The 20,816-nt window shown below is 30.0% G+C and overlaps 2 protein-coding genes across 2 annotated transcripts; both read right to left on the bottom strand.

Moving 5' to 3' along the window:
* Positions 1 to 6,463: 6,463 nt before the first annotated feature.
* On the bottom strand, positions 6,464 to 12,197 carry LOC108477103 (sucrose transport protein SUC3). The gene is given in 16 exon segments (XM_053022509.1): positions 6,464 to 6,482; positions 6,484 to 6,600; positions 6,602 to 6,627; positions 7,234 to 7,277; positions 7,357 to 7,420; positions 7,510 to 7,743; positions 7,871 to 8,014; positions 8,239 to 8,598; positions 9,087 to 9,162; positions 9,285 to 9,384; positions 9,535 to 9,568; positions 9,653 to 9,737; positions 9,844 to 9,908; positions 10,001 to 10,099; positions 10,610 to 10,675; positions 11,475 to 12,197. Coding segments are annotated over 16 exon segments (1,851 nt in total). The 5' UTR covers positions 11,793 to 12,197.
* Positions 12,198 to 13,527: 1,330 nt separating this feature from the next.
* Positions 13,528 to 14,485, bottom strand: LOC108478869 (transcription factor PRE6-like). The gene is made up of 3 exons (XM_053023535.1): positions 14,113 to 14,485; positions 13,756 to 13,904; positions 13,528 to 13,653 (listed from the first exon to the last, which is right to left on the bottom strand). The coding sequence occupies exons 1-3, from the start codon at positions 14,236 to 14,238 to the stop codon at positions 13,626 to 13,628; spliced, it is 303 nt and encodes a 100-aa protein (XP_052879495.1). The 5' UTR covers positions 14,239 to 14,485; the 3' UTR covers positions 13,528 to 13,625.
* Positions 14,486 to 20,816: the final 6,331 nt, after the last annotated feature.

The following is a 20,816-nucleotide window of genomic DNA, read 5'->3' as shown; positions in this document are numbered from 1 at the left end:
GCGATGTAATTAAAATGATTTAAAGTTAAAGTGAGTAATTTAGAAAGAAGGTGATAATTAGTGCAATTAACTCAGATTTTAATAAGAAATCGAGGCTTGTATTTTAATAATTAACTCTCTTAGCTCTTATTGAAAAATACCGGCTGGGTTGACAAATAAAGTAGATCATTTTGTTGTTATCAAAACACTAATAAACAAGGGAGAGTTTAAAGCGAAGGTTGCATTGAACTATAATTATTAAATAATAATCTAATCGGTACAAATTGAAGTAAATAAGCAAACAGTTTAGGTACTACTCACACTTTTGGTGATGTTGACTTTTAATTGGCTTTACATTTTATAGTTTAGTAGATAAATGTTAGTTAAATTCTCTCTTTATTTTGATTTGAAGCATAATTTCTAAAATAGGTTGTAGCTGCTACTTTCAAATCCAATCATTTTGTTTTACTTCTAATTTACCTTCTTATTCCGACAGCTTCCAGCTAACGAATATCTATGTTCCGCATGCTTTTATTACAAATTTACCTATCGTTTTACTCTTATTACCTTATACTAATATAAATTTTTAACTGATGAAATATTCTAATTTTTTTAGATTTTTAATTCATCAGTTCAAAATTTTATAAATAATTGATTTAAAAAATTTTAAGTTATTGGAGTTTTATTGTGGAGTATACCTCGCATCTTTAGTTGAAACAGAGTTGACGCCCCACCAAGGAAGAGGCGTTGTCCCGATGACACGACATATTATGTAATTTTCTTAATTTTCTTCTTCCAGTTAAATTATAATTAGTATATGTTATTTTAATATTATTTAATTTATCAATTTAGTCTGTAAATTTATTTTATTTCTTTATTCCTTTAAATATATATATATATAATTGAATTCAAATTAAAATGATATATATTTGAATAAAAGAATTTCCCTCACTATGTGTCACATGATATAGTATTTAAGAACTTAGCAAATTGAAATCGACAGAATCATACCTTTGTAGGTGGGCTCATGTCAAGATTGTAAAAAAGGCTAAAAAAAAAAAAACATAGGATGGTAATAATTAAATAATATTGAAATAGCACTTATTTACGCCGTTGAAAATAGCAAATAAAAAAAAGCGCGAATAGAGAAAAGTGACCAATCGCCGGCGTCTTTCAAATGTCACCACCAAGAGACAAAGGAAGGTGTAATTTCCATATAATTTTCTTATAGAGAATATTTTGGTCCCAATTTTGACCCAAAATCACATTCATTTTGGAGGAAACATTTATTTAAAACATCACTTATTTTCTTTCTACTTCACACACATCTTATTTCCATCATTTACCTTCTTATTCTAATTTATCTTACCTTTTGCTAAAAGGTCAAGTGAACCACATATTTTCACACACGCAAAGTTGTGTGCAGCATGAAGAATGGTCAAATATATTACGACTACAACCAAACAAGAAAATAAAACACCTTTTGCGTAAGGATTGGGTTTAGAGTAAATATTTTTAATTTTAAATTAATTTTAATGCATCTTTGTATTAATGGTAAGGTTAAATTTTAAAATTTTATATTTGAATAGTGAAACACATAAGTATTTTGTGTTGGTCTTATAATTCAAGTTTTGTAGGGATTAGTTCAATTTAGTCTTTTTTTTTTTTTTAGATTTTCGATTTTTCATACTACTTTTAGACTTTGGGTTTTTTTTTGACAAAATAAATTTGATTTTATGACTTTTAGATATTATTTGGTAAATTTCAGAATATTTTCTATAAATATCTCTTAAAAATTATTTTCAAATGTTTTTATATAGAAGTTTTATATTATTTGTACTATTTTAAATGTAAAATATTTATTTTAGATCATAAAATTAATATATAAATTTAATAAAAATAGAATTTAGTTGAATTTAGGTAATTGAAATTTTTTTGGTGAAAAGGTAATTGAAAATTTTAAACTAACTATTTATAAACCTTCCAATTTCCAAACATCAGGATCAATTCCATTTTCAGTTAATTTTTTTTTCTTAGTTTTATGTGTAGGTCCTATTTAAATATATTTTGGTCTAAGTTTGAATATTATTTCAATTATCAGTTCGATTCTACTTTGCAATATTTAATTCTAGCTAGGGTGAATATAAATTTTTTAGGAGGAGTTGAAATTGAATTATAATTTTTGAGAGATTAAAATATAATTTTATCTTGTATTAATTTATGATTTCATATTTTTAAGGGACTTAAATAAAATATTTTCATTTGAAGGGTAAAGTGCAATTATACCATATATCAACTTATAGTTTTATCATATACAAGGGCACTGAATGGCACGTTTTTTTTCATTTTTTTGGGGATCAAAGGCTCCTGCCTCCTTTTTTGGATTTGCCTCTAATTTTAATCATAGTTAATTATTTGTAATAGTGATTGTATCTATAATTATATTTTTTTTAAAAAAGAAAAGAAATTCAGAATATCCAAATTAATTAATAATAGAATAAATAAATTAAAAATATAAAAGTAAAATGTAATAATGAACATATAAGTTAAGTTTGCAATGGATGAAGTTGAAGACAGTTTTTGCAAGAAGCAAAAATTTGTAGTCACGAAATCAATTGAGATTATGAGAGTGGTTTCCATGGCCCATGTGGGTGGCGTGAGAAATCATATCATATACAGTAAGGTATCAATAACTTGTTGAAATTTCCCAGAGGGAAAGGCCCGCCTGATGAAGTGGGAAACCAAAGTTGATGCACGTGGCTACACTAGACTAGACTAGACTAAGACCACAGTGGGCCTTGAGTTAAGACAGCTAACCAGGTTTTATCAATCACTGCGATGTATTTCATAAAATACTGCCCTGATGGAGTGGTGGTCCTCCCTACCCTTTCTCGTTGAATATTCAACAACACGGCCACGAGTTTCTCATTAGTTTTCAGACTCCAGGAAAAATATTGGATTTGGCTGCTCACTGCTGGAGTGGCTGTATATCTCATAATAATGCTTCCTATTTGCTGGGATCTCTTCCTTCACATTCCAAGTGAAAGAGGAGAATTGATCTTTGTTTAGAAACAAATGGCAGTGTCACTTATGAATAAAGTGGTTTGTTTCTTCAACCACAATTTGTAATTTTGTTCGTTGAATAATGAAATCGACTTTTTCCTTTTTTTATTGTATGGATGAAAGCAGAGTATAATGAAATTTCATGGGTGAAGTTGATGCTGCATCTGAATCATCATCCCTTTTCAGACAACAGATACCTAATAAATTGCATATGATTTTAAAAAAGGAAACTGTGAGTGCAAACAAGATTAAAAAGTTGACGAATATATTTACAGATATTATAAATTATAATTTTCTTTTTCCAAATTGTAAAAAGAACTCACACAACCATCGCCTCACAGTCAAACACAAACACTGCCCAGCACCCTTGGTACCCTTTGACCAACCCCTAATAAATTGCACAAAACAAATATCAAAAGAAAAATGAAAGAAATATTAACTAACAAGGATTTACATTACATATCATTATTTACATAATTACACAGTGCATGTTAATGAGATATCATAAACATTGCTAGTCTTACTCTTCCATAGCCATCTATCTTAATTTTTGCATGGAGTTTTTAAGTTATTTACATTTACATATACATAATACTAAATTTGAATTTTAAAATATTATTATTAAGAGAACTTTATTTAGGGTAAGCTATAAAAATAGTCACTTTTGTTAGTTTCAGGTTACATTTTAGTCATTTATGTTTGAAATGTTACGTTTTAGTCACTTATGTTATTATTTTGTTACGAAGTGATCACTCTTCCGTTAAGTTCCGTTATCTCCTTAACGGTAATCCTACCTGTCAGTCTAACTAGATTTTAAGTGCCAACTTGAATTTCCTAATAGGATGAGAATAGATTTTTTATTAAATAAATTTAATTAATTAAAAATTTTAAACCCTAAATCTTAGTTAAAAAACCGTTCATCTCCCCCTTTTTTTTAGTTTTCTTTTTCAATTGACTAAAAAAGCTATTATCATCAAAATTTTGTATTCACATACAAAAACAAAAGAGGATTCAATGGAGAGTCCAGGTATGTCTTCTTCACCGACAAATTTATGTTCTAAAACTTAAAATGAAGTGGTTGTCGATAGATAAGAAGATGGTAATCATTTTTGTTCCTAATCATTGTATTTTCCAATTCTTCACGTTCTTGAATAATTAGTTTCTCAATCCGATTTTTTCTGATTTGAATCGGCTTGTTTGTTCACATCCCTTTGTGGGTATCCCTTTTTTTTTATCTGAAATTCTTTTAGTTGTTAATATTCATATCAAGAATTTTAATTTAGGGTTTTCATTAAATAATAAAAAATCCAATCTTTTATTTTTCAGTATTGAATAAAAGAGATAGAGGAATGCAAAGAAGACATACCTCCATCTTTATGAAGTAGTCAATTTGATTTCAACTATTTTGATCTTAATAATAGTTTTTCCAGTCAAATGAAAAAAAAAACCATTGAAAAATAAAAGACACTGAAGAAAAATTAAAAAGAGGAGATGAACAATTTTTTTAATTAAGATTTAGGTTTAAAAATTTTAATTAATTAAATTTTTTAATTAAAAATCTATTTTTATCCCATTTAAAAATCTAAGTTGACATCTAAAATCTAGTTGGACTACCGCGTAGGATTACCGTTAGAGAGATAACGGAACTTAACAGTAGAGTGATCACTTCGTAACAAAATAGTAACATAAGTGATTAAAACATAACATTTCAAATATAAGTGATTAAAATGTAATCTGAGACAAACAAAAGTGACTATTTTTATAGATTATCCATTTATTTAAATACTATCTCTAGTTCGAACATGACTAGTTTTAATATATAAAACAGATGATAATACCATACCAAATATATATAATATTACATTCATCCATCCAACAGCCTTAGGATCTTACTGCTCATCTGCATCATTCGACCTTCGGGAAGAGTTGAAGTCACTATTATTTTGAGGTCGTGCTATTTCCAACAATTAGTATCCCAGGAAAAACTCTCAGCCACAAGCAACAATTATTCGGGAACTTAATTTTCTAGTACTTTTTACATTTTTTTTGAATATTTTTAAAAAATTTTAATTTTTTTTATAATGGTATCACAATCTAACACATAGTAATTTATGATTGGTTGGATATTTCAATTGTTTTTTTAGGGTTCAAAGGATTCAATCAATGAACAATTAAAAACATTAAAGCCTGAGGTGGACCCAAAAAAAAAAACTTATTATGCAATAAGTTTAAAATAATTAAAAATCAGTTAAGCATACTTGATCAAACCGTCCAAGAAATATTCTTGTTAATCTAGCTTATTTGTTTGTTCAGTTGAATATGTTTCAAAGTAAATTTAGGAGCAAAAGCTCTTACTCTTCTTCTAAAGGAGAACTTTGGTTTATTCATTGCAAAAATGTCATCATTTTCATGCAGAAATATTAGCAGCATTAGTGATGGTTTAATTTAAAGGCCTTTTCTTTTTCTTCTTTTATTTTGAGATGTCAGCTCATGTTCTTCTTGTACCACTATTTTTTTTCTTGATATTTTCATTACTATTTTGAACAAACCTAGTTTTTAGATATAATTGCAACAAAGAGGGAGAAAATTTCAGGTTTATAACAACTAGCTGGCCCAAAGATGCATTTAGTCTGTAAATCTTAAAGAATGTATTTTAGACGAGCGAGATTCATGGGAACTAAAAAAACCAGTTTGCTGTACTTAAAATCTTCTATTCCCCCATTTTCTTACCGTAGCCTCTAAAATTCTGTATAACATGACCAGACGCTAGCACAACTGATTTTCACTTGTTAATTTGAGTTTCTATCGCTTTGTTTGGTTTTCTTTGCTTAGGTATCCAAAGACAAGTGCTTGGGAAATCATGTTGGGAATGAACTTCGGGGGTACCGTATACAACATGATCTACATGTTTGGTTGACTACAAGGGAGCGGCTTTGAGGCAATCCATTTCTACAAGCAGCATCCAGAAGCAGCTTGGGGTATTTTCCTTTATTGCTTCTGCGGTGCTGTTGTCCAGAATTTCATGTTCTTGATTCGGCCCCTAGGCTTCAACTATATGATTTTTTTATTTTTTATTTTTGAAAAATGAGCAAACATGTGTTGTATACATATTTATATTTGAAATTCAACCTTGGGTGGAGTCACATGTAATGATTATATCTCCTATACCACATTTCCCATTCACATTCTTCTGAATACAATAATAGTCAATTTACCAACTCTACATAAAATAAATGTACCTCCAAAACAGTGAGGAAAAAATGAATGAATTTAGATATGCAATTCGCATATCTTTTAGTACGAAAATTATACGTACCAATGACGGTAGAGGCATCCTCTGAAAGCAAATGACACCAGTTTTGTGGTTGCTAAGAATCATAATACAAAGTGGGTTTTCACTTTATCAAGGAAATTTTCGTCCTTAACCAAAATGAAAACCACGACTTGAAGGAACTTGACAAATCAGGCAGCCTGAAAGTTGCGATAACCCCTGCAGCCAGAGCGCATAAGGAACCCAAAATAAAGGCTGGTATATTTCCTCCACCAAATAGCATCTCACGGACCTGCACCCAGCGATACAAACATCTGAACAAACCAATAAATACGTTCAAAGTCAGTTTTAACTTAATTACATGAAATTGAGATACCACAAAAGGTACTAGTTTTTCTTTCAGTTTACAGTCAACTTTTTATTTTATACGTCCAAAAGTTTCCGACATACAAAGGCACCCAAAATGCCAACATATTTGGAGCTAAAATCCAACTTATGTGGTAAGAAACATTCTGAAAAGGTTACAATGTGCTATAGGTTCCTGTACTAATCACAATTTCGGAATTTTGTCTTTCTACTTTTCAGATTTCAAAATACAGGTTAATTGTTAACACTTTTTCTTTTTCTTTTTTTTAATTTGTTGGTGTGACATTTTGAGATATAGAAAAAATATTCACCCGGTAGCAATGTAACTAAAAATATTGACGTTGTAATAAACCTGAATTTAACAAAATATAATATAACAATGTTAACAGTTGAATCTGAATTTTGAAATCTAAAAAGTAGAGGAACTAAATTCCTATAAATAAAATAGGGACTAAATTCCCAATTCACGAAGAGTACAGGGACCTGTGCATATTTTTACCTTCTGAAAAAATATAAAAGCTCAAATTAAATAGAAAATGCATAAAATTTCATACCTGTGGAACAACAATTGCAAGGTTCAGAACTCCAATTGCCAATCCTGCATAGACACAACTGTTACGTTACAGAAACCATGTAAAGTAGAAGAACACGCCAGAGAAGACTATTGAGATGTAAACCTTGGCCGCCACCAGATTCAGCAGTTAACTCTGCTGTAACAGAAAATGGAACACTAAAGGTAATCTGCATAAACAAAACATACAAAAGAAACATTATTTTTGAAAAGAAAAACTGAAGGATATAAAATCTACAGCAACTCATTTGATACATACAGCTAAAGGAAAGCCTAGAAGAATGAATATAACCAAGGCAGCAATCCTCATTGCAGCACTCCCTCCCATTACATGTTTGATCCCTTGAGAATATTCTCTGACAGATACCAAACTAATTATAGCTGTGACAGCCATACAGCCAAACACAATATAGTTGCTCATTGCCCAAACAAGTCTTGATCCCACCCTTTTACACATCGGCTCAATAAAGAGAGAACTAACACCCAGAACAACCTACATTGAAATGATTAAAAACAAAACAAATCACCAACAGCCCTCATTGAATAACACCATAACATTAATCAGAAGATTGAGAGAAAATCTAAGAAAGACTAACTGATGATCAACTTTGAGTTCTTACAGAATTTAATAGCAAACCAAATGCACCTTCTCTGACACCTTGATCATACAATTTTATTTCAGAAGCATTCCCCTTTGGATCTCCATGATATACTTCTCTTCCCATCCAATCCGTATCAAACAGAAAGAACGGGAACAAGGAAAGCTGCAAATAAAATCCAAATACACAAAAAAACAATAATAATAAATGATTCCTTACCTTTCCTACTTTCCTTATTTCTCGATGGGGGAAGAGAAAAGGTTCTGAAACTGTACAATAAATCAGATCAAAATGTTAACCGTCCTAGTGTCTGTGATCAATCAACAGACAATTGACTCGAGGCCGATCTCAAACAATAAAAGTGTAGAGAACAAAACATTGAGACTTACCCAACTGAGAGCCATAACAATAAGCACTGAGCGCATTCCAGACTGTAAATGCCTTAAACTGGTGTTGACAAGAACAGCACCAGGTCCATCACTGAAAACTTCATCTTGAACATTTGTATCTTTTCTCTTAGCATGCTCAGATTTTGACACTCGCTCATATCCATTTTCAGTATGGTTCCTATTAGCATTGAGAACAACAGATACTTCAGATTTTGATTTTGGGTGTTGAAAGCTATGTTGATTGGAATCATCCAACAAAGGAGCAGAATCCGATACGTGAGCTGGCTGGTTTGCTGGCACTGAAAGTGGAACCTCCTTCGCAAAACATATAGTCACAAGAGTACAAGAAAAGAGAAAGACCTGCATCAATACCACACAATTTTTTTGAGCAATATGGACGGCATCAATGGAAGTGTTTGAAAACATGAGCGACCACAAAATGCAAAAAACTGGCATCCCAACAGGAACTACTGAAAAACCATTTAAAGTTTAGAGAAGCTACACCACATGTCTACATGGTTAAACTTAGAAACTAATAAGAATAACTATTTCAAGGTCAACTTGTGCGAATATTTGGCCCCACAAGAAAATTATCTTCATAGCTCATGGAATCAGCAGGACAACAATAAAGATAAATACAACTGAGATCAACAATTTCAATCACAATATGCCATGCTCATATTAATATCATTATCTGAAGAATCAGTAAGCATGTTAAAGTGACATACCATAATTTAGACCATATATAAACAAATAATACGTATTGAAGTAACGTTTAGTAGAATTTCAGTTTTAACATTCTAGAAAGCTTTATAAGTGTGAAAAGTTCAATGGATAATGCTACTTACAAGAGCAACAAGAAATGCTGCATTAAGATTGGCACAGGCTTCACAGCAAGCTCTACTTTTCAAAGAAGGAAACCATCTGTGTCAAGATAATTTATAGAATTAGATCAATACCTAAATGCATTAAATGATGAAATAAAGAACTGAGTATGCCATATTTGTTTGTTTCATCACAATAACACACGTGAAAACAAATTCCACCTGTGCCAACTCCCACTAGCACCAGCGGAAAATCCCAAGATGTTTCCAACAACCATCCATAAGCAAAATATAGCGTTTGCAGAATTATGTTGATCAGGACCTAATGCATAGCAATCCAACATTTTGTTATACATAGTATTCAAATTTTGTGGTATTATAGGAACTTGTAAACGAAAGGCATTGAACCTAAATATCTCAATGTTGCTATATCTAGACCAGAAAATTTTCCAGTCTTCTTAAAGGAGTTCACCTGACAGATCAGCCAGAAGGGCACGAGCTGGTCCCTAAGGAAATAAAAGTAATATTATTAGCTCATGCAGAATACAAGGTAAACTGGAACAAAAATTTAATTTTCATGGAAGGCTTACCTGCACTGTATTGTTTGCAAGATCCAACATCCAAAACCCAATATCAAAGACAAAAGCTGCCCTTGTTCGTGTACCCTTAAATGTACTGCATTGCATATATCATTCCATTAATATTTTTTTTTTGGTTGAGTTCGGGGGTGGAGACTGGGGGCTATAAGTTAATAGAAGGGATCAAAAGCAGGAAAGGAAACATGCTATCCTCCTTTGTATCGCCTAATATGTATCCAACATCTGCAGAAAACCCGATTATTATCACCTAAATTACAAAACATAGTTTAGCATACATAAAACACAAAAAACATGAGAACAAATTATTTAATTGATGGAACAATCTTCTTTGATGCTTACAGCAACAGAGATCATGAGTGATCCAGCTAGGATAAAAGGTCGTCTCCTTCCATATTTTGAAGTGCATTTATCACTCCAAATGCCAACACAAGGTTGAACCTAACATCAAATGTAAGCCAACTCAATGAATGACATGTAAAGATAGGCAGTGTTCTCCGAATTCTTTTTAACTGTAGTTATTTACATCTATCACTGCAGTAGCACATTTATAGCCAAAAGGATATCAACAAATATATATATCCTAAATCAAATTTACACATCAAAAAAGAGACCATGAAGTCAATCAGCTGTCTACAGTGGGATAAAGTACTACAAGATTCCCAGGGTATGAAGGGAGACAATAAAAATTTGCAAAAACAAAGTACTTTACTATTATGCAAGCCTATTCATAAATCTTCTAGGGACCCATTTTCCACCTTCTATAAGGATCAAGGAGGCATGAAAGTCAGCCCTTCACTAACCCTTTTATGAGTTAGCTCAAAAAGAAGCACAAGCTGTTTTATAAGATTTACCAAGTTACCATATTAAATTGTCAATAAAGAAAATGGCAATAGTATAAAAATAGAAGCATATCTAAGAATTATATGTAACATGGTTCACATCACCTACCACAAGACCAGTTATTGGACCGCAGAGCCAAATAAATGAAGAAAAAGTGTGTCCTATTCCAAGTGTCTGCATGAATCAACCAATCACGCAATGTCAAACATAAAGGAAAGTATTATAAGCTAAAGAGAAGCTTAAAGCAGTTGAAAAGAAATCATGGCTGAAGCTAACAATAAATAAATGAAGAGATGCTATTATACTAGTATAACTGAAAATCATATTATTTTCCAAAGATGTTCTTTGAAATATTACCATCATATTATTCTCTTTCTCACACATGCCAATAATCATCATGCTGAAATTGTTGGCTATCTAGTTACTAGTAAACATTCCCCTTCCCCCAAACCCCCATTTCAATATTTGTTTTCAACTGTTGGCCATCCTATATGATGTTTTTAAATATGATAATGTATTCCTACAAATTATCAGAAGAATTTCTAGAAAAAAGAGAATAAAGAAAAAAACTCTTCTCTCAACACAATGATTTCTCTTTTCCAACTTGTAATTACACCCAAAACGCTTTCTGAATCCCAGAGAATTAAATAAATTTATGAGTAAACATCAAAGAAAGTAATGCCGCTATTCCAGTGTCAACTTTCTAACTGATTCAATTCAAGATGGCTTACAAAAAGTATAATGTGCTGATTTTTTTTCCCTTCAAATTTACAAAAAGAAAAAGAAAAAGAAAAAGAAAAAAAACATAATGGAACACAACAATGTCAACAAATAATAAAACTAATCATAACAGATTGCATCAAATTCAAATTTCACGACATTTATTGTCAATAACCTATTTTTTTTCCCTTTAAATTTCACATAAACTAACGTAAATTACAAAAATGCAAAAAAAAAAAAGCACTTAAAAGACCTGAATGTAAGGAGTCAAGAGCGATAGTTGCAAAGCCCAACCAAACTGAACCCCAGCTGCGATCATACAACTAAGAACTAGAGTCATTAAGCTAGAATCCTTGGACCTGACGCGGATTGGCGACGATAAGTTAAAGTTTCCGTGGGGAGGCCTCGACGAAGGAGACGAGGAAGAAGTTGAACGAAAGCTGGGAGACGAATTCAGATCCATCTGAAGAAGAGGATCGACGATCATTTCAACTTCCAATTCGTTCTTTAAGTTACTGTACGGAACCCTGACTGACACTGAGTCACTCATTCCCGCCAATGCCATAGCCATTTTGACTCAGTCGCGGGTTATCCTCAAAGAGCTAATTAAATCAAGCCTCCAAATTAAAAATTTAGAACATAAAATCGAAATAAATTTCTTTTTCTCTATTTTACTTTTTTGTTTTTCAGTTTGGATCCGAATAAAATTACGTTAATGCGAGGTCATATCTGGGCAGAGACAAGGGAACGATTAAGAGGAATGACGGTCTTTCGCTCGCATTTATTTATTGCTCATGTTCGCGTACGTCACATATGCATCAAGGATAATGCAGATGAGTTCTAAGATCTTTACGTGTAAGGTCAATGTTATTGTTTTTCATAAATGATCATGAGTTGTCGACAAGAAAGTTTGACATCAAAGAGAAAAGCGAGAAAGGGGAGCGTTGGATGGAGGGTGGGAGGGAAATGGATCAGCGCCGTTGGTTAAAAGGATATTCCTGACGTAAGAGAAAAACCCACACCCACCCGATTGCTGGGGTCGAGTGTACAGACAAAATTAGCGAACCAATGAAAGACGCGGGAAAAACAACAGATACTCCGTCCCATGGATGGAGTTGGAGCATAATTTGAATTTGTACTAAGAATTTCAAAGAGCAAAATTATTGGATTAGAAAACCAACCTAATTCACAAACTTAAAGTTTCTATATTTATTTCAAAATAAAAAAATTCATAAAAATTAGAAATATAAAAATTGAAAGGTAAAAAAAAATAGAAAGATAAAAAAAATACAATTTTTATAGGAATGCTCGATGGAAAATTTAAAAGAAAAAATATTTTTATTTTTTCCATTCACTACCTAGTAAAGTAGAAAAATAAAATAAAATATTTAAAATTTATATAAATTTGAATTAAGATATGCTTTTTTATTCTCTTCTTTCATCTTTCTAATTTGAAAGAATTGATTTTATCCATGAAAATGATTATCATTACTATTTTATTTCTCAAGAAAATAATTATCAAATTATTTTTAACATTTTCTAACCCTAAACTCTACATTTTAAATTTAAACATTTGATAAGTTTTGCTAAATTATTTTCTTCCAACTCTGACTTCAACTAATTTCATAAACATAGAGTGATTAAATTCAAATTTAGATATGAATTTTTTTCCAAGCATTTAAGCATGGTTCATATGCGAAGTATATCTTCTAAACTGCACCTAAAGGCTAAAAGGAGTACAACGAATTCAAAGGTTGAAACCCATCTGATCGAAGGTTAGACCCTAAAGATAATTTGACGTGCAGTAAATCACATGTCCGCCATTGTCCACAGCTTCCGAGGTTTGACCTCTCAGGGTCCACTCTTTAAGTCTAAATCTCTCTCTCTCTCTCTCTCTCTCTCTCTCTGTGCTTAATCTTAACTAAAGGTTATTAACAGAACTATTAACGTATGCACAAGCCATGGCTAGCTTTCCTCTATAATTTGAAACTTTGCCATATTCATCAAATATACATTAGAACCGTAATGTCACCATGAATAAACCAATATAATCTTAATAAAAATGGCTTAAAGTGCTCATATTTCGTTTTCTAATTTGCTGTTGAAGTTGTTTTAATTCTGGGGTGTTTTTGTCTTGGTGTTAGTTTGTAGGCATTTCAGTGATAGATGGTTATGATGTGTTTCCTCGTACTGTTCTAATGCTTTGTAATTAGTTCTGGTGTTTGCTCCATGCAACACTTTTTTTTTCTTAATAAAATTTAAATTGCTGAGAAAAAAGAAGCAGGAATTTTCCTCACTATCGCGGCTGTAAATCAACTCATAATTTCTTTTTATTTTATAAATATACGAGGATAAACTCGGACAGTATACAAGTCTCTTGATGACAAGGATTACGAAACATGGTTCACTGTAGCCACTGTTCCACCTTTGTTCTGCATTACTACAATACAAGCGATGATAAACAAACCCTAGACCTGGAAAAAGTGAGTAATACTTAATCTAGGAAAAAAAAAAACCAAAAATCTGATCATTACATAAGTAAACTCCTGATAATGGCTGCTTGGTCGCTATCGGTGTCTGTGGAAGCTAATAGCTGAGATAACCGATCGCTTAAGCCGTCAACTTCTCTGTGTAAGCTTCTGATATAGTTGCAGGTTTCCTGTAAGACCTTAGAAGCTGATACCTGAAGAGAAAATTACAAATTAGAGGGGGAAAACATTAATGAAACAACATGATATTTTTTAAGATTAATTATGGGATTTCCTTCTAAGGTTCAAAAGAAACATCAAATTTAATATATGTTTGAGTATAGCACAACAAAAGTGAAGGAAGGCCATAGAAAAGAAAAAGAGAAATGTATAGATAAAAAAAAAAGAGCATGGTAAAAGTACCTTGTCGGAGCGTCTTCCACGAAGCTCAGGGATAAGCTGTTGCAACTTGGAAACAAGATCGATGATCTGATCATCAGTGATCCTTGAAGCACCTGATTGCCTGGAACGTGATCTTCTGCTTGACATTGTATTGATATTTGGCTCAGGAAAGTAATCAACAAAGTGAAAGTTTAAGGATATTATAAATATATGGGATGTGGTTTTGTCAGAGAAGAAAAACCTAAGGGGAAAATGGGATGAGAGGAGGAAAGAAACAAAGTAAAAAACAAGAGCAAGAAAGGTAGAGAAGAGATATGCTTGGGTAGTGGAATTATAAGGGACAAATGCATGGAAGAAAGCAGTGGGCTATGCTTCTTATTAAATAGGGTTCTTATGGTGTATTGATATTTATGAATCAGAATTATATAAATAAATATAAATATAAACTGAAATAGAATAAAAAGGAAGAGAGATACGCCATACTGTCCTTATCGGAGTGTCTGGGAACTGGGGTAAGTAGGCAAGTGGGTTAAGGGCAAATGTAGTCAATAATCACCCATCTACGCGGCCCTCCCGTCTGTCAGTTTAGCACGCAAGCCCACGTTCTCTTATTACTTCCTGTCTTTTGAATTATACTTACTTTGTCAGTCTATAAGTTTAAACTACTTAATTAATAATTTTCTATTTTTAAAACATACTACATACTTTAATTTTTCTCTTCGCATTTAAATCTAAATTATAATTTAATGTGGGTAAAAAATTGATTTAAACCATATATTTATTAAAAAAATTTAATAACTAAATCATAAATTTGAAGTTTTAAAAGTTATAATTTTATTGATTTAATATAAAATATATAAAATAAAAATAATTTTATAGTAATATAATTTATTTTGAATTGATATTTAGTTGATTCATGACATCAATTTAATCTATTGATAAAGCATTCTATGTGTTGTTAAAAGATGAAGTTATGAATCTTTGAGTTTTTCAAGTTTGAATTTCACTTTACTTACGAAAATTGTGTATTAATTAATTAGTTTATTGTGAATTTTTTTTTTAGTGAATGAAAAACTACATAGAGATATGCCCAAACCCCCTGGATCGGTTCAAATAGCTAAAGGCCAACTTTATTACCAATAGTCATTTTAGTTAGACTATTTATCTCTTTATTGTCTTCTAGATACATGATGAATAGATCAATGCACAACTTTAGCCAATAAAAATTGGATCATTTTAACCTAAGTGGAATTCGATACGCCTTGTATAGCTTGTACCGCCTCTAGACTATATGATAAGATAATTATTCTGACAAACTCTCTATCAAGTGTAATTGTCAAACCATCCAGAATACTCCATAATTCAGTATCGAAAATAGAACAGGTTCCTAAAAATCGATTATAACCAAGAACCTATGTTCTATTCTTTCTCATATAACATTTCCAATCATGGTTAATCCGAAATTCACTTTTACTGCACCATCAATGTTCAGTTGAATTGTTTATTTAATTTAGTATATAATGATTGATTTAATGATTAAAACTAATAATATAGTTAATTAATATGATTAAAAAAAAAAAGCATAGCACTTTCCTAACTTTAATTCCTTTAAAAGGAGTGAATTAAATAAGAGTGGGTTAAAGTAGTTCTTAGAAGTTAGACCACATAGATTCTCCCATTATAGTTAAATTCCTAGGTTTTGCTTAGGGCATGATCTTACTTATCTAACCTAGATTTAAAAGATTAGTTGTGTTTAAATATTTAAAAGAGAAAGGAGAAGAAACATATAATAATATCATTAAAATAGGTACGTAGTACTTTTAAAAAATTAAAATTAGGGTGTTCCATTTCCATATCTCCACACGTGATAAATCACATGTTCTACCTTTCTTCAGCTAGATTTAAAAGTTTATATAGCTTCTCATGGTCAAGTCTCCTATTCAAAAATTTGTTTATTTTAATTAATCTTGATTCTATACCCATAACATCGACTAACACCGACTTAAACTTGATTTTCAACGATAACAATAATAATGACCACATATTCTTATTATTATATAGTAAGAAAAACGTCGGTAACATCCCTTAATCAATGCTATTAATCGTAATTTCCTCATTAATCAATATGGACAAAATTTTGCTGCGTTAGAGAACTGATTGGGGGGCTATATTATATGCATAAATACATCTTTTTAAGTTTTGGTTAAATTTATGTAATGAATTTTCACCTTAACATGGCCATGTGTCATGTGACTTCCAAAAATTCATGCATATCTTACAACACATTTCAAGCTCTCAATTGCGAAAATCTAGTTTGCTACCCTACAGGACAAATTAAGATTACAGGTTTGCGTACTGTTTTAATTTTGTAACTATGTACGTTTATATGACATTATTGATGGAATGTTATTTGGTTTAATGGTAAATTTTATTAGTAATCATTTAATTATATTTTTTGTTTTAAATTATGAAAAGTTATAAAATAGTTATTTAATTTTTTTGTCATTCAACTATAAAATGCTACAAAATGATCTACAAATTATTCAATTTTAACCTTTTTGTCACCAAAATGACTAATGATGACAACTTTTAAAGTTGACATAGTAGTAACTTTTAACTCTCAACATTTATAAATTATGTATATTTAGTCTTGATTCTAAAAAAATTAACCCTCAATATTTATATTATGTAATTTGGTCTTTTTTTGCATTTTTATTTTTCCTGTGACATTGAAGATTAATTTTAAAAGAATGAAAAAAATATTAAAATTATTATCTTGAATTTTTAGTGTTGCCTTTTTTTTTGTATATTTTCAATCACATTCAGTTGATAAATTTGTTTTTTTAGTGTTTTAGGTGAAAGTGTCAAGAAAAGTAAAATTGCAAAAATAAATAAATAAATTACACAATGTATAAATGTTGAAGATTAAAATTGTTATTATACCAATTTTTAATAATTAGTTGGGTGACTATTTTGTAACTTTTCATATAGTTGGGTATAAAAAGAAATTTACTGATAATTGATGACCATTTTGTAACTTCTCATAGTTAGTTAATCAAAAAATTACTAATAATTAGGTGATTACTGATATAATTTACTCTTAGATTAATCAATCACTGCATATTACATTATTACTCCCTGTTTTAGCCCTAATTTATTTGTTCTGCATTTGCATATCCATTTAAATTCTTACGGTCTCCAAAGTCTCGAAGACTTAGAGCAGAAATTCAGGGTTTTTTTCTTCATCATAATCGACATGCAACTAGGCAGTCACTAGACAAAGGCATTAGTACATATGACTGTTAGCTTTCTTGTCTAATGCCATACCCTTGCTTTAATGGAAAAATATTAGTAACTTTGGATAAATATACCGATGTTCAAAGTTTTATAAACACAAATCATTATCAAAAGTTTTTATAAATATAAATTATGTTAATCACGATTATGATACAAAAATTACATGAATATGATACAGACCCAAGCCAGGTAGAAGGAACCCAAAGCAAAGCAAAGTCCAAGGAGAGGAGAACTATGTGGTCCAAAATTGACCTTCGGAATCAAACCCTTGTGCCACTGTCTTTGCAACCCAACCATGTGGGATGTTTTCCCTCTGCCTTGTTTCAGACATGTCCATCTTCAAGCCTTTTAACTCATGCATCCTAAGACTGAAACAACCTGAAGGTCGGCAACACCCTTTTTTTTTTTTTTTTTTTGTAGGTATTTCAGATTGTCGGGAAATTGAATTGTATTTTAGAAAATTTTAAGAGTTCACCGCCATTAAGGGTAAAACAGGTTTCATACGGAACTAACCACGTGATTCATTTGCCTCTTGCACTTCACTTCTTTTCCTAAATAATACTAAAACAACCTGGAACCTGTTTTTGATGTAACAGCATTTTGGCTTCAGACTTCATCATCTGATAACAATGTTCATATATCAAACCAGATAAGTAGAAACCTTAGGAATAGGAAGGATGAATTAATAATGGGAATGGATGCATGTTGTAACGGGGACAACAAAATCCAAACTTGTCTATGAAGTGAAAAGTTACGTTCGGTTTCTCAAAACATAAAAGACACCACATGTAATGTTTTCTTCTTTTTTCTTTTTAAAGTTAAATTAATTGAGAGCTTTAAAAATTAAAAAAGAAAAATGAATGTTTTTGAGGCACAAATGAAAAAAGAGAGTTCAGAAAGACAACAGAAACGGTTAATAATGGAGAGTCACAGTCGATGTCTCAAAAACTATAGCTGACTTAATCATACATGTGATTATGATATGATTTGAAATCTTGACGTTGTCGTAGGCCCATCCACGTTTCAAGATTCAATGTTTACTAAATATGAATATATTTAAAAAAAATAAAATGATAATTACAGGATTTGCAAACACCAGATACAGTCAGCCTTAAAATAACTAAAACAACAGCAAGATAATAAGAGGTATATTCCCATTTTGTTGTCCAAGTTAAGCTTCTATGCTAAACTCCAATTCATTTCCAACCTATCTTTACCAACAACATCCCATTTATTCTATATTTCACAACGTTTAACATATTATATATAGAGTAAAACATGTCAACAATGGAAATTCTATTTTTATTTTATTTTTCAAAGAAAAGGGAAGAAAGAAGAGTCAAGTGCCAGCACCCGAAGGGACAAGCATTCACATATTATTGAGGTTGAATGGGAGAATTGCAAACTTTGAACTAAGAAATGTGCAAATCAATTTGGTTGCGCTTTGTTGCGTTGTATTTGTCTCTATTTATAGTAAAATTATACATCATAAATTTACAAATCTTACTTTAATTCAATGTTAAAAGATTAGTATATAAATATTAAGGTAAGTTTGGAAAGCTCTATGGTGTCTAATTGTTTGTAATTAAATATATGTACATCATGTTTGGATAATCATTATAATTAGTGAATCTCATTCGATTGAGTATAATTGAAGCACTCTGAATATATTATTTAATTTTCAAATGAGGAGAAAATTAAGATAATTACAAACAATTACACTTAAATCAAATACTATATAATTTTTAATCACACTCGTACATTATTTAAGTTTTAACTATGCAATGAAATTTTAAAAAATCTGAATAGTTATAAAATCATATAAATTAATGCATAATATTAACCCTTAATAAAACAATGCATAATATTAATCCACAAATTTTTTTGGGAAATTTGTGATTAAGTTGTTGACAATGGCTTTTTTTTTTTTTTGCAAATGTACTCTTCTTATATTGTCTCTATGATTTTAATGACAATTACAGTAATTTTCTTTTACAAAAATTAAAATTACTTAAATGCTTTATGGTGTATGTCAAACACAAGATTTACAATAATCACTAGCCATAATAATTTTTAAATAGAAATGTTAAATTTCTAATCAATGTTTAAGAAATTTAAGATTATAAAGACAATCAATCTTAATTTCTCCAAATATTTATGTCAATCAACCTCTAAAAATTATTACATAATAAAAGTGTAAGAATCCCAAAGTCATTCAATCAATAAAAATTGAATCTTGTATGAAACTACTAATCTATCTCATTAAAAGCCACAATATTAATTTTCAAAATATTAGTCAAGTAAATATTAGAAAGTATAGTTACGGAGCCCCACTTAAAAAGTATTGAAAGATTAGTCACTTATCTTGTAAATTTCTAGAGAGTGTGTAAGAGAATAAGAGAAAATTGAAAAAAATGATGAATAGTGAATTAAAATAAAAGATTAGAGATTTTAGGGTTTTAGTGGTGGAGAGAAATTAATTTGTTTATAAAATATTCATTTTCAAAAATTAATCGGTATTTTCTAATTTTTAGGTCAATTCACCAATTTTATAAATTAAAAAAATTGTTAAGTATTTTTACTTTTTCTTTGTGGGAATTGACCCCATAATCACATATGTTAGCTCTGTTATTTTTATACAATAAATAGTATTTCAGTTTTAAGATGTATATTTTAAATATTTTTCAAATATAATTATGTGAAAATTTTATTGACAAAAGATAAGTTGTAGTTATTTTAATAACCAAAAAATTATATTTAGTTATATTACACAATATTTATTATAAATTATTTATATTAATTTTAATTATATTACATTGCATTTATTATTAATTATATATACTTGGTCAATGATCAACCAATGATAATAAAAATATACGCTTAATGTTAGAGAAAGAATAACCCAACACAAATGGAATGCATGTTTAATTAAATAAAATTTATTTTATAAGTTATCTTATTTTCAAATATTTTCTTAGATTAATATATGTAGTTAATATATTTTCTTAAGTATAGTTGATAATTTTTGTAATAATTAAAATTTTCATATTTTAAAGTTATGTAATTGTTTAATTACAATTTAATATTATCAAATATGGCATCGAAAAATATGATACAATTATATTATGTTAACAAACGCGTCCACAAAATTAGAATTTTGAATGCATTTAGAAACCAATTAATAATTGGATTTGGGTGTAATTATTTATAATTACATATGTAGTGTGTTTGGGTAACCATTATAATTAGTGGGTACCATTGAATTGCTTTTAATTGTAGTACCTAATTACACTTTTTAATTCTAATACATATAATGATGTTTACATATAAAATATTTTTATTGAGAGAAAATGGACATCAAAATAGATTGAATTTGTAGGTAATCTGTTCATACCTATATCGTTAAACATGTCCATTAATACAAATAT

The sequence above is a fragment of the Gossypium arboreum genome, chromosome 12, assembly GCF_025698485.1.
Source record: "Gossypium arboreum isolate Shixiya-1 chromosome 12, ASM2569848v2, whole genome shotgun sequence".
NCBI classification, from domain to species: Eukaryota; Viridiplantae; Streptophyta; class Magnoliopsida; order Malvales; family Malvaceae; genus Gossypium; species Gossypium arboreum.
The sequence above is the reverse complement of the archived record's forward strand: the minus strand, read 5'-3'. Positions and strand labels throughout refer to the sequence as shown.

What these genes read in the sequence shown, in the direction of transcription:
- LOC108478869 (XM_053023535.1), bottom strand. Translation starts at nt 14,238, where the DNA reads ATGTCAAGCAGAAGATCACGTTCCAGGCAATCAGGTGCTTCAAGGATC. An exon ending in GTGGAAGACGCTCCGACAAG is followed by an intron (nt 13,905 to 14,112) that starts GTACTTTTACCA and finishes TTTTCTCTTCAG; the next exon opens with GTATCAGCTTCTAAGGTCTT. An exon ending in ATTATCAGGAGTTTACTTAT is followed by an intron (nt 13,654 to 13,755) that starts GTAATGATCAGA and finishes GTAGTAATGCAG; the next exon opens with AACAAAGGTGGAACAGTGGC.